The sequence below is a fragment of the Pagrus pagrus genome (assembly GCF_965226575.1).
Source record: "Pagrus pagrus genome assembly, chromosome: 6".
Lineage (NCBI taxonomy): Eukaryota > Metazoa > Chordata > Actinopteri > Spariformes > Sparidae > Pagrus > Pagrus pagrus.
The window spans coordinates 29,808,187-29,822,213 of record NC_140190.1 but is presented as its reverse complement, the minus strand read 5'-3'; the positions used below and the strand labels follow the sequence as shown (position 1 = coordinate 29,822,213).

Here is a 14,027-nt window from a genome sequence, read left to right as displayed (position 1 = left end):
TGGAAGAAAAGTATTCACTAGATCAGTAACAGTAACACATTTGCACCTCTGATATAATCTGGTACATTCAGATATCTTTGGAAGTCAGTCGCTGTATGGTTTATTACCATACAGCGAACAAAGCTGTAAAATATTAAATAAATATTTTACCATTTCACTCATTAATTATTTCAAAATCTTTAAACTAACTGAATGTGAAAATTGTGATGGAATTATGTCAACTGTTGTTTTACACACAAAGCCTTTATAATAATCATGAACACCAGTCTGACAATGTGTCACCCTTTATAGTGCAACATGTAAAAAGTTATTAATAGTAATAATAATTATAAATATTAATGATTTTTATCCACTTCAGAACTACAGTATGGTTCCCGTAAGTCTTTGGTGTTGATGTAAAGGTGTAAAGAGGAAGTATTTAAACAGTATTAAAAGTATGCCAAATTAGCTGTTTTTCCTGTTTGCAATGAACACATGGATTTACTCTCTCACTGGATTACTTTGATACAAAGAAAATGTAAAAACTGGTTGATTCTTAAGCATGATCTGGAGTGATAGGGAACAAGAACCATTAACTTGTAATTTAAGATGGAAAAAGTTTAATTTTTACAATCCCACAGAACCCTGGTCAGATATTTTTATATTCATGTTATTCCAGAAAATGATGCAATTTCCCGTTATGCAAATGCTTTAATCAAACAATCAATGTAATTGGATCATTTACAACCTTTTATATTGTACTTCTAGCTTACTATTTCTGTGTCCTTTTGTCTTTCTTAACTAATCACAACATGCAGGAAAGCTATAGCTGAATAACTGATCAAAAATCAACCATCCTGGTCCAGCCAATCAGAGCCTGAGTTTAACTATACCCAGATTGTGTCTGTGCGGACTGGGACAGGAGCTGGCTGCAGGTGAGGACCTGACAGGAGCAGGCTGATTCACCACAGTCCCGAGGGAGCCCCGTGGCTTGGAGACAGCGAGGTCTGAGCTGGGTGTGACTGAGTGCATGTGCTCATGGCGATGCAGGTGTGTGTGGTTGTGCTGCTGCACAGTGTGCCCGCTGTCTGCGCTCGCATGGGCCTGCTCCTCCACAACAGCAGCCTACAGGGGAAAAGAGAAGCGAAAGAGACAGCGTGGCGAACTGTTTCAACTTCTTCTGATCTGAGGAAACATCTGGAACATTGAAGAAATGGCCTCTGAAAGCCTTCATAGTCTAGATGTCAGATATCAGGATATCATATAGTGTAGTGTGTGCATCACCGCAGGTGGAGCAGGTACCTGAGGTTCGTAGATCTCACACTTCACATTAACAGCTTTCCGATTTTGAAACAAGCTGTCCTTCTTTCCAACAGAGGGTCTGATTTCAAACTGGTCCTCGACGGCCATGTGTGAGCCCGAACAGAAGCCTCTATGCTGAGAGGAGAGATATCAAGAGTAGTTGAGCCTGTGGTAACACCTTGTTCAGAGGCAGAAAAGATTGAGCAATAGAATGAAGGAGTTTAAAAATGTAAATAAATTAGCTATTGAAGCCTAAAGTGCTTTCGTAAATTTACACAGGAGTGGACATGAAGCTGAATACGAGAAACATTTTTGAATTCCATTCATACAGCTTTTATAAAACAAACATAGTCGGTGGCCAACAAGCTTGTACATTCTGCGCCTACATGAGACCACTAGGTAGTGGTAGTCTGTAAACGTCATTCAAAAGCTGGAAAGCAAGGATCAGAACTGTAGATACACACACCGCTGTTATGATAAAGCAGTGTCTGCCATTATTTTCTCACCATTCTTGCTAATATAGCCACCTCTAATCAAGAATAAGTGTTGCAAATGGCACTGATGAAGAAGCAGAGGAGAAAAATAAGGACTAACGGCACTTAATGGGTGATATCATGGATACTTGAGCAACAGGCTCAGTGGGCTTTCCATTTCTTTTTCCGTTTCTCTTCTTGTGCATGGATTCGCTTAGCTGAACAGCCAATCAGAGTGATTTCTTTCTACATGCTCAGTCGGCAGAAAAGCCGCTTACCAGGGCCGACTTGTGCCAAAGCTGCGGGACACACCACAAAACTAGGGCTACAGACACTCACCGATGGCTCTTACCCAGTGGCTTACAGCCAATCGTCCCCAACACTAACCCTCACTTTACTTCACATCTAACCATCAGCCATCTGCTGACTCCTTTATACTTGTTTAGCCTAAGACGATACAAAGTCCTTCTGCTGGCTAAGCACAGTAAATCATGTATTGTAATACGTTTAAGACAAAGCAAGGCACAGCAATTTTTTTTCCATTGCATATTTCATACGTCAAAGCAATGCAATGTGCTTCAAAGGATAAGAATACAGCACAAATGAAAAGCTTTACAGTTCAAAGGCAAGAAACAGAATCTCAAATTAAATGTAGTGCAGTTTCAATCAAGGGATACCAAAGGATAAACTTATAAATAATACATATTGATAATAGATACTACGTGTGTGCGACTCACAGCAAACTGACAGTCCATTGGTTTGCAGTTGCTCAGTTCACTGGCGTCTGTATTCCTGGGACACACCGTCTCCACAATCGTGAACTCCACAAAGTAGGACGGACCAACAACCCACTGAAATGGCATACAAAGACATACACACATGTGAGAGTACTACACACCTGTAAACTATTTAAAGAACAGAGCAATAAATGTGTAGCCTCAGGAGCACTAAATAACTGTGATAATATCCAAAACCTACACAGAACAAACATTCTTAACTTGATTGCTTGATTATTATTATTATTATTATTATTATTATTATTATTATTATTATTATAAAAATAATAATAATTATTATTTTAAACCTGTGAACTGGCTCTTGTAATGTTCTCCAGAGTGAAGTAATTGGCCAGCCGGCTCTCTTCGTTGAACCTCTGCAGGGAGAGATTGGCTGTCTCCTTGACGACGGGCTCATTCAAGTTGTCGGCTGTGGGACAGTCGGGACACTCACTCACCACTGCAGTGGCAGGAACTAGACAGGAGCGCAACAGGAAGATTAATGGAAACGAAGCTAAGACACAGTGATTAAACTCAAGTACAACAGGTACACTTTCAGCTATCTTCAGCATCCCTCTCTTCCTTCTGGCAGCTTTACCTATTATAAAACACGTTTTTAAAAAGCTGATAGTATTTTGTCACGAACAGATATTTGCATTCCAGCTGCAACTCTGCAAAATCACTCATGTATGACATGTTTACTTGCCTTCAGGAGGTATTTCGGGACAGAGCATATACGGAGAAAAAAAATTCAATCTAAGTCAGCATCTTTAATTTCACACCTCACTAACATTTACAGAATCAAGGCAGTGAAGCGCCAACAACAACTTCTTTGACCGAGAATTTGAAAATGTGTTTTTGTGTTATCAAAAGAAGAAGAAAAGCTAGACAGTCTAAATGAGTCCATCGATCTACCTTCACGTATTGCGCAGGAGTAGCTTTGAAGTTTGACTTCAGAGCCGATGGAGGCAGATACCTCACACTCTCCGTACACCTGAAGGACACAAACACACATTTTAGCATCAGAAACACATTTAAAAGTCAGATGAGTTAAGTTGGCCTCTGGGTCGAGGCTGAGTCTGTTGGAGCCAACCGAAGAGTTGATCTGGAGGAGTGACGATGCGCCACCGTGGGGTACTTACTGGAACGTCACCAATACTTCTGACTTCACATTGTTTCCATGGTTTCCTGCTGGTGATGTGGCATTGGGTTTCCATGACATCAATGGTCAGTTTGTAGAGTGACACACCTTTCTCCTGAACACACAGACATGCACATGCACTATTAGTCCTTAATATTTTTTTTCTAGTTTCTACAAGACATGCTGCTGGTCCATCCATACTGTCGCAAGAGTGTGTTGCAAGACAGTAGGGTTTTTTTTTGCATCTGAGTGTGTATGTGAGTGTATGTGCATGTGTGCGAGTGTGTTCACCCTCACCTTGTCAGGAGTGTGAGAGAGGTCGTACAGTCTGTTGAAGCTCAGGATGTATCCATCTGTCCGGTCCTGGTTGATCTGCTCCAGGGCCTCTTCTGCCACCCTCACAGCCTCAGGACTGTTGCAGCCTGGAGGGTCTGGACTGGCTCTCACCTCAAGCTGCAGCAAAGCCAGACACAGGACCAGCAGGTACACACTCATCCTCAGACACAGACACACACACTCAAATGCACTGATCAGGCCAAATGAAAACTCTAATTGCCAAAGCCTATCCGGGTAGATAATTTAACATTTAGACCCACACAGGCCCTGTTCTGAAAGACCTATAATCGTAGATTTTCCAGACAGGGTTCAGACGGACAGATGAGAGACTGATGCCGGACTTTCCCCTCTCCCTAAAAAAAAGAGCAAACAGCTGCTATCTGTTGCTCTGTAGGCCAATGGCTGGCTCAGGCTGACTGGAGGGTCATAGTACACTGGGGAACAGGGGAAATTCAATTCAAGAAAAACTTTTCAAATAATTTCATTTCTTTAATGTGACACTGTCGTTGCTGAAAGTGCTGCAACAAATTCCATGGAGCTTTTTTGCAAGTATCAAGTACACTGTGAGAGGTTTGTAGGCTGCTCCTGAGCAGAGACTGTTGGTCTCTCAACAGTTACAAAAGAAGTACAAGTCACAGTGAAAACAAATGTCAAACTCTGGAAACTGCAAACGACTACTGCAGCATAAACCACCTCTCCACTGTCCATTTGTATGTAGGTTATCTTCAAAACATCTTTTTACTATACATATAGCTAAATACATAGCTTCCTTTAGGTGCTAGCATGGTCAGCGGTTTAATACATTAAGTGCAAATGACTAATTCAAACAGATAACTTTCACGAAAAAGCAAGCAGCTAATGGTGGAGCCAAAGATTTTTTATAGAGGGGGGTAAAGCCAGTATTCATACTTTTTTCCCTGTGGCACAGCAGTATAGGGGAAATAGTATCTTGGGTCACTTGAGCTTTCATTTACTCAGTCAGACAACAGTGACTGAGAATTTAACATTAAGGAATAAACAGTTTTTATTTTCTCAACAACTCACAGTAGATACATGTCTTTGTAAGATGGTTGTCCCATTATTATTATTTTTTTGCTTGATATAGAATTTGGGTGAGTTTACAGAGGAACAGCAGAGTGAATTATGGATTGCTTTAAATGGGCACTATGTAGTTTTGGAGAAGAAATTCAAACTTAGAATTTTAATATTTACAATATTGATGAGGTAAATATTTAAAATACTGAATAAACAAGCTGTTCTCAGAGGAAAACAAGGTCCCCAGAACATCGTTTGAAGCTAGAAAGGTGGCAGGGTCCGCCAAATATAAACAAGTCAAACAGAATAAATTGTGTTGTCCTTTAAGGTCAGTTTGATTATTCAGTTTATTCAGTCATGAAACCAAAGACAGTTTGTTTATTCAGTTTGCTTAGACGATGAAGAGCTTTCTCTTCTGATTAAACTGTCTTCCCCAAAACTACAAAGTGCCCTTTAAGAAGTTTCTACAGATCTATTGATATTCTTTTCAGCTACGACTCCTGGTCTCCATAGAAGTATTAAAAAGTCAAATAAAAGCCCGATTAGTGACTGCATTTTGTCTATGTAACACTGTTGAGATGATAAGTAGACTTGTGATCCTCATGTGTTACTTACAAGTGTGTTACAAGTTACTTTATTGTACATTGGATTTTATTATATTGGCTGTATTTGTCACAGCTTTACTGGATCAATCAGCCTAAATTTTTTATCCAAATTTATGACTGTCAGGACCATGTTGTGTTTACAATTAAAAAATATAAAAAATTAACTTTTATTCCATCACTGACTGCTGATTCCTCACTGAGTGTACTCTTCTGGTTCACTTTAACAACTAACCAGAACTGCAGTTGTGGCACTGCTCCAGAACGCAGATAAGCACAGTTTGCAGAGTTCGACCAATGTCCACAAAGATAAGATAAGATAAGATAAGATAAGATAAAGATAATGTGCACCCACACAGAGAGTGAGTGCACTGAGGTGATGTTTGTCTATTAGCAGGATCTCCAGAATCAGAATCAGAATCTAACTCCTTTGGGCAGATTGCACCCAGTTGTCACAAAATCTGCACCACATTTGAGACTCTGCACTGTTCTGCAAGATTTAAATAGTGTGGTCTGCCAACATCTTTCAGTCTTGGACTTTTACATGTTAACAGCCACAACTTTTTTGAGTATATTATTCTGACCAAATGTAGTTGAAACGTTGGAATCCCTAGCTGTGTCTCGATTCTGGGGCTGCATCCTCTGAAGGCTGCATTGGAAGGCTGAACCTGTCACTGCAGCACAACAAGGCTGTCCCATTTCGAAGCCTTCCTTTCCTGTGCCGTGAAAGATCCAACCATTGAATCATTTGAAGCCCATTCTATTCCATGATTCACTGCTTACAGGCGACGGCTGGATTTATTTTTCCCAAAAGACAACTATGGTGGACAAACGGAGAGAAGCAGCAGCTGATGAATACACTTTTAAATCTAAGTATTGGGTTTCAAGTCACTCGTATAGCTAATGATACAAATAAGCAAAACAAGGGACCACAAAAACTACAAATATCCTAAATCCTGTGAAATGTAATAGAATTTAACCCCAAGGTGGTGCTATGGCATCATGGTGAATTTAGATTGAATAACTCTGCACGTGAGTCTGATTCACTTAACTTTTACCAAGTTTCTCATACAGCCAAAATCATTTCCAACATTTGGATATTTTAAAAAAATGATCATCTTTTACAATGTGAATTCTGATGCAGCTCTGGATCAAGATACAGATTAAAGAGTTGTGAGGATGCTGTGGCTTGTGGGGATCAGTAAAGTCTAAGTGCTTTTTCTAGTCCGTTCTTATAGATTGTGTGCGTCATCTCTTTATCCCAATTTTCTCTTGTACACATAGAGAGAAGACAGGTCACAGAACGCTCGGAATGTTTTTGAATTTGATTAAACACTTAGAAATGATCAGGAAAAAGCCTGTTCTAATAGACTTTTTGATTCAGTTGTTCTTCAGTGACCATCAGCAATTTAATAACACAGCCACTTTATTAATGACAATATTGTTTTAAGATAATGATTCTGCTCGTCTCATTAGCACAAGCTTTTTAAAGATTATTTCCTTGATGATATTGACAGTAGTGAAATGAGGAAAAACAGGAAACACAAACAGTGTCGGGTACTAATACAAAAACAGGATGAGTATGTTTGTGGTATCTTTAATTACTTTGCACAGCCAAGCACAGTTAACATACAAACATAAAACTTTCATGTCTGCCAGTTTGATTACACAATGACTCAATAATAACATCTGTGTGGTTGACGGAGGTTCCCACCAACAGAGAAATGTTATGACTGTGCTTTTATACCGAAGTGAGGAGAGACAGGAAATGTGACATGTTATTTGCTTGTAAAAACCAACATGTTCCCCAGGAATTACCCCGGGAAGCAGTCAAAGTGTGTTACATCGTGTCTGGAGCAAATCTGTTCAACTTCTTGTCTATACTACACTTCAGTCTGTGTCTTTGTGTGAGTTCTTTTTTTAAATCTCTTCAGTTCCTAAGTGAGCAGGAGCCTCCTCATGCAGCTGGCTTGAACATGGGGTCCTCAGCGAAGACTTTCTCCACCAGGCTGGTTCCTTCTGCTGCCGGGGAGCACTGGGCTGAGACGGCGGTGGGGAAGGCCTCGATGGTGGGTTCCATCCCTCCAGGGATCTGGGGGTCGGGCTTCAGGGGCAGGATGACGCCCACCTCAGGGCCACCGGCGGGGACATCAGGGAAGGAGGGCAGGGTCACGGGCTGGCCCATGGCGGGCAGCATCCTCACCATACCCTCTGGGTGGTCGTGAGCTGTTGTCTCGTGGTCGTGGTCATGGTGATGGTGGTGGTGCTCGTGCTCGTGCAGGTGAGCGTGCTTGTGGTCGTGGTCGAGAGCGAGCTCGTGGTCGTGGTCATGGGTGTGCTCGCCGTCGGCGTGCTTGTAGTCGTGGTGTTGGTTGGGCGAGTCGCTGCTGTGGTTGTGCGCCTGTGCGTGATGAGCGTGCACGTGATCGTGACCGTGCCCGTGGTCATGGGAGTGGGCGTGAGCGTGTCTGTGGCTGCCGCCGTCATGGTCGTGTGTGTGGTGGTGGTCGCTGTTGTCAGCGTGCTTCCCGGTTTGGTCATGATGATCGTGGGACTTGGTGTGGTCGTGTGTGTGGTCGTGTGAGTGTGTGCTGTCGGCAGCGTGTGCGTGGTCATGGTCGTGGTCGTGTGTGTGTGTGGCATTGTGGCTGTGGTCTGTCTCTCCGCCCAGCAGATGCAGTTTCTTCTGTGTATCTGCAGCCTGGAGAACACAAAGATAATTTGGTGATCTTCAGAACAGAACAGCTTGGGTTGACTGGTAGAATTTAACATGTGTGCCTCCTCTGCTACCACCGTGATAATAAACAATAAAGACACAATGACAATGACGTCTCTGAGTCTAAAGTCTTTCAGAGCAACTTGTGAAGGATAATTATACTTTATTTCAATTGGCGTCTTATTTTTTGTAGGCTTGTTCTATGATAACCCTCCGCTAACAGAGAGCAACAGTAGCTACATTAGTTTAGAAACTGAGTCTGCTAATATAAAATAAATACAGTCCACAGTTCCTTAAAACGGTCAGGCAGTGAAAGAAAACGAGTGCTACCTGGCATTGCCAGACTAATTTGCTAATGCGTACTAGTCTGAAATGTATTATTTCATTTCAGATTTCCAAAACGTAATTAATGGAATTAATTAACCAATCAGAGCAACAAAATATGTGATGTAGCTGGTCTGTTTTCATGCGCGAAAAAAATGGTGGCCTGTTCACAAATGATTTTGTATCACAGCTGAACAGTACTCTAAAATATGTTTCTGAGAGCCTTTCAGGCAAGAAATAGGCAGGAATATAATCTTCATTCATATTTGATCAGTAGACGGACCTACATCCAAACAGAGCAGCAAAACGTGTCATGTGACAGGTGACACTCCTCTGTCAGTCAGCTTTCAGGGCACCCAAGTCAAGTCAAGCTTTCAACCACATCTTTTGAACTGTATGATTCAAAATATTTACACATGGTGGCTCTGTAAGGCCTGCTTATTACTGTCTTGCCTATTTTTTTAAATTTCATTTAATGTTTTGGTATTTTACCAAATCAAAGTTGATACTTATATTTCTATCAGTCTCAAGTCTCAAATCAAATCAGTCGGGACAGATTGTTCTTTGTTACACAACTCTATCTCTGAAGTCAGCAGCTCTGAATGAATCACATTTGATTATTGCTATAATTGAGGTCTTATAGATTTGATGTGTGATTGTTCCCGTCACTACAGAACCACATTAAACAAAGCTACAGAAAACAAAATAAGTAAATCAGTGTGACACTGTGTTTTATCATGGCTTGGTGAGTCTTACCTCAGGCTCATAGATGTCACACTCCACACTGGTCTCAGCATCACCGCTGGGGGAGTTGAAGAGGGATGCCTTACAGAAGCCCTTGTGCTGAGGAGAGAAGAACAAGAAGGAACAAGTAAGAGAGGAGAAAGCATTAAAAACTCATATAATAACCTGGATTATTCCACTTCAAGCTGGAAGGATAGAAGAGTCTTTGATTTGATTAATTTTCTCAAAAGATATATTTGTCTCATTTTATTTGGCCTTTTCTCTTCAGCTTGTACTCAGTGACAGTATAGCATTGTTTAATACATGAAGGGTTACTATGTCTCTTTTCAACATGCAAAATAAATATTAAAAACAATCAATTTAACTAATAAAATGTTCAAAAATACTGTGAAAGTATAGCAATTTGTCGCAACTCACAGCGAACTCGCAGGTCATCTGGGGGCACTTTTCAGACGTCACTGCTTCTGTGTTCTTGGGGCAGGTGGTCTCCTGGATGGTGTACTCTACGCCGTAATACATGCTCATGGCCATCTGGATACACATGGAAAGAAATTAAACTGGTGACAAAGGAATATGCATAACCATATCTTTGATTCAAGATCTTCAAACCATCAAACACACATCAGATGGGAAGTCGGTCAGGAGGTTTGAGAGGGAAGCTGTGCATTTAGTTATATTTTGACAATATTACATGGCAAGATTTTGGATTAACCAGAAAGACTTATCTGATTTTGCATCAATAACTGACATACATCCTAAATAAAGTGCTTTCATACTCAAAAACCTTTAGTGGGAGAAAAATCTATGGCCCAGAACTCTCTATGGCCCTGAAGGATAAGATTTTGTACGTAACCTGTATAAAGGTACCCGATGAGGGCATAGTGATATCTGATCTATGAGTTTATATCTCATGGTCTTCGCAAAACTTAACAGTTCCAAACTGTTGTAGATACTGTATGTTTACAAAACGGCTGTAGCCTTCTGCAAGCAGACTAACTGTCTCCCATGTTCCTGAGCTTAGAGGATATAACCTGAAACTAGAGAAGGGTCGGGAGGATTGGCTTGACAATGCACTCTGCATACAGTTGTGCTGTTATTTTGTTCCTCCTTGATCAAGCTTGTATAAACTACTTCAACGTAAGTCATCTGTGTCTCTGAGTCTTCTTCATCTCTCCTGAATGGTCAAGTGAGCAAAAATTCCACAACACCTTTGGGGCAGATAAATGGTTACAGCGCATAGCCACATACCTGTCTGCCTCTGCATTTGTCACTATCAAATAAATAGATAAATAATGCAAAACAAATTATTTTGGCGGAAACTGACCCTTAGTTTTTGTACAGTGATTTGTCAGAAAGTGTGGACCTGTTGCGTTTTGACTCATGATGTCTTGGACATGTGGAACACTTACTCCGGCGGTAGCGCGGGACACTTTGAGCAGAGAGAAGTGATTGGCCAACCCGCTCTCCTTGTTGAACTTCTCCAGTGAGAGAGACACTGCCTTCTGAACCTCGGCGTTGTCAAAGGCGATATGAGATGGACAGTCGGGACAGATCTCACTCACCCTACCTGCAGGAACTGAGCAGAGAGAAAAGTGGTTTTAAATGTGACTGATTTATACTGCAACTGAAGTCCAGCTGAAGACTTTTGGGAGCTTTCACCTTCAACAATGGTGACGATTTTTCATGTTCAAATATTTACTCAGTGAATATTTGAACAAGATGCCTGTTTTGGTAACTTAATTTCAGATAATAATAAGGTGAGTTCTTGTATTTGAATTTATAAACAGTCTGTTTTTTTACCTGGTCTGATAACACAGTCATATTTGTAGAGACGCACCACTCTCTGCACCCTGTTGATGAAGATGGCAGCTTTGCACTGTCCATAAACCTGCACAGACCAACACAATAATAAGCACAGGGGATATTTTAGCGTGCTGCACAAATACAAATAAATACGACTTTCATGGAAGAACAAGAAAGTAGAATTATCATCATACTACACTGAAAAGACTAAGTAATGATATGAAAACAGGAGACTTAAGAGTAGACAACATAAAGCTTGCATATATCATGTGCATGAATGTTGACTAAACCTGTATACGAGGGTGTGTGTGTGTTAGCTTGTGTTTTCTAACCGGTGTATCGTGGGTGGGACGAGCCTCACAGTTCTTGTAGTTCCTGCTGAGGACGCTGCAGTTGGTCTCAACAACATCCAGAGTCAGGTAGAAAACTGCACCGTTCTCACCCTGTGACACACAAATACAGAACGTACACACATCAGGAAATGATCAAGCTATTATTGCATTCAGTAACATCTTTATGGATATTATATCTTCATTTCATTGTGTGATCGTTAAAATGGCTGATGATGAATGAAACTTTCACTATCAGCTGTTACTCTTCTAAAGATCCCTGGTATGGCCAGATCAGAACAGGTCTTTCTCCTAATACACAGCTGACCTGTCGTCAATAACATCCTCGTCTTAAATGTTTGTCGTCTGAGTCATAATTACAGTCATAAATAACTGATAATGAATTTCAAACCTCAAACAAAAATCAGTTTTTATAAGGATATCACTGTTGATCATCTCTTATGACTTTTCCTTGCTATAGCTTTTCATGTATTGCTAATCAGCTTAGTTTAACACACTTTTACTTTGTTGTTGCTGTATTTCATGCAAACATCAGTTTCTCTACAGTTTAACACTTGTAGTTGGTCAATAGTAGAAAAAGAATGAGTGTGGGTTTTAATGGAGAGTCCTATGATCACATCATAGATTTAAAATTCGGGTTCATTTAATCTTGAATGTAACAAATCATTTCACTATTCCAAGAAAATTCCTCTTTTAAGAACCTGCATCTTATTTGGATAATTGTGGCCTTCAAAACCTATTTATTGAAATGTAACATAATAATCTTTTACTCATATGGTTAATTGTAGACAAACACTTTCAACGTGTTCTTCTGTAACCCACTTATCTAAACCTGTCACTTGTGACTAAAAGTTTTACATTTATTACCATTAAAACGGCCCATTTGGTTCAACTTTGACCAACAATGTTTCACAATCAGGCTGTGTTTTAAAAAGTATCCAAAAGTCTTACTTGAGTAGTGAAGTGAAGATATTGTTTGAAAAAAAAAATTACTTTGGTAAAAGTGAGAGTCACCCATATTAATATTCCATGGGAAAAGGTCTTAAAAGTATATTGTATTGAATGTAACTGAATATCAAAAGTATGTTATGTTAATTAATGTATTGTTGGGACTCACCACATGGTTCTGATAATAGAGTGGCCTGCATGTAGACCAAAGCTTAAATGCAGCCTCCTAAGCTCAAGTGACAGTAAATTATCCACATACTTACATTACCATTATTATTATTATTATTATTATTATCAGATTCTATATTCAGCATTATTCTGATTATTGGAGTCAGTGTATTTTTTAATCTGCATTTAACTGGTCAGAAATGAATTTAAAAATGTGCTGCTTTGGCTCTGCAGCCTACAAATGGCAGAGCAACTAGTAAAGTACAGGTACATAAAAAAATGTACTTCAGTACAGTACTTGAGTTAAGTGACTTATATCACTGCACTCAGGCACTAACAGTGAAACAGATGGACATTTTAGGAACCTAAAAATTCAATTAAAATTTTAAAGTGTGGATTTATTTAATGGAATCCATTATGAATCTGTTTGTGGTCGTGTTTTTCTATCTCCAGATCTCAGCAGAGATAACATAAAGTGGTCTGACAGATATGGATTGTACCACCAATCAGAAAATTAAGTGCTCTTGTAATCAAACTGAACTGCCCTCCTTTTAACTTAAATCCTCAATTATTTTATTCTGTTGGAAACATAGCCCTCTACAGGGAAACAATACTGCAACAAGAATATTAAATGATCATCATAGTGGCGTGACTCACATGTTTGGTAATGTGGACATTGGACAGGCGGTGGAGGCTGAGGACGTAGCCCTCCTGCCGGTCCTGGTTGATCTTGATGAGAGCCTGTCCTGCAGCGCCCTTCGCCTGGGCGTCTTCACACGAACCCTGCTGCATGCCATCCTGCTCCACCGGTGCACCGTGGACGTGCATGCACCCCAACGCCAGCAGCAACGATAACAGGACACAGAGCTTCATGGTAAAGACCTGAGATGATGCTGTCTGTCTCTCAAACACACACACACTCACACACAGGCTGGTCCGAGATATGCCCAGAGAGGGGTAGGGTGACCTTTTATATCCTGCTGCTGTGTACTGTAAGCACGCCCTCTCTCTCTCTCTCTCTCTCTCTCTCTCTCTCACACACACACACAAACACACACACACACACACACACACACACACACACACTCACACACACACACACACTCACACTCACACTCACACTCACTCACTCACAAAATCACTGTCCTTGTCATCTCAGGTAAACATAACCATTGACCTGCACCCCCTCTCAAAACACCCTGTCATATCAAGGAATGCTGCATCAGTTCATTTATCAGTGTTTATCAGTTGGGAGACAGTCAGCCCTGCAGTCCAACTCATCTGTCTGGGATCAATAAGGAGTGGGTTGGAAGTCGCCTGATCCACTCTT

The 14,027-nt window shown here is 40.6% G+C and overlaps 2 protein-coding genes across 2 annotated transcripts; both read right to left on the bottom strand.

Annotated features, from left to right (window-relative positions):
- Positions 1–670: 670 nt before the first annotated feature.
- Positions 671–4,336, bottom strand: LOC311258268 (fetuin-B-like). The gene is made up of 7 exons (XM_084354421.1): positions 3,969–4,336; positions 3,673–3,786; positions 3,446–3,524; positions 2,839–3,005; positions 2,492–2,605; positions 1,282–1,416; positions 671–1,104 (listed from the first exon to the last, which is right to left on the bottom strand). Exons 1-7 carry the CDS (start codon positions 4,164–4,166, stop codon positions 850–852), a joined length of 1,062 nt encoding a protein of 353 aa, XP_084210547.1. The 5' UTR covers positions 4,167–4,336; the 3' UTR covers positions 671–849.
- Positions 4,337–7,225: 2,889 nt separating this feature from the next.
- On the bottom strand, positions 7,226–13,641 carry fetub (fetuin B). Its single transcript, XM_084355830.1, has 7 exons — positions 13,355–13,641; positions 11,564–11,674; positions 11,229–11,316; positions 10,838–11,004; positions 9,846–9,959; positions 9,441–9,527; positions 7,226–8,345 (listed from the first exon to the last, which is right to left on the bottom strand). Exons 1-7 carry the CDS (start codon positions 13,568–13,570, stop codon positions 7,602–7,604), a joined length of 1,527 nt encoding a protein of 508 aa, XP_084211956.1. The 5' UTR covers positions 13,571–13,641; the 3' UTR covers positions 7,226–7,601.
- Positions 13,642–14,027: the final 386 nt, after the last annotated feature.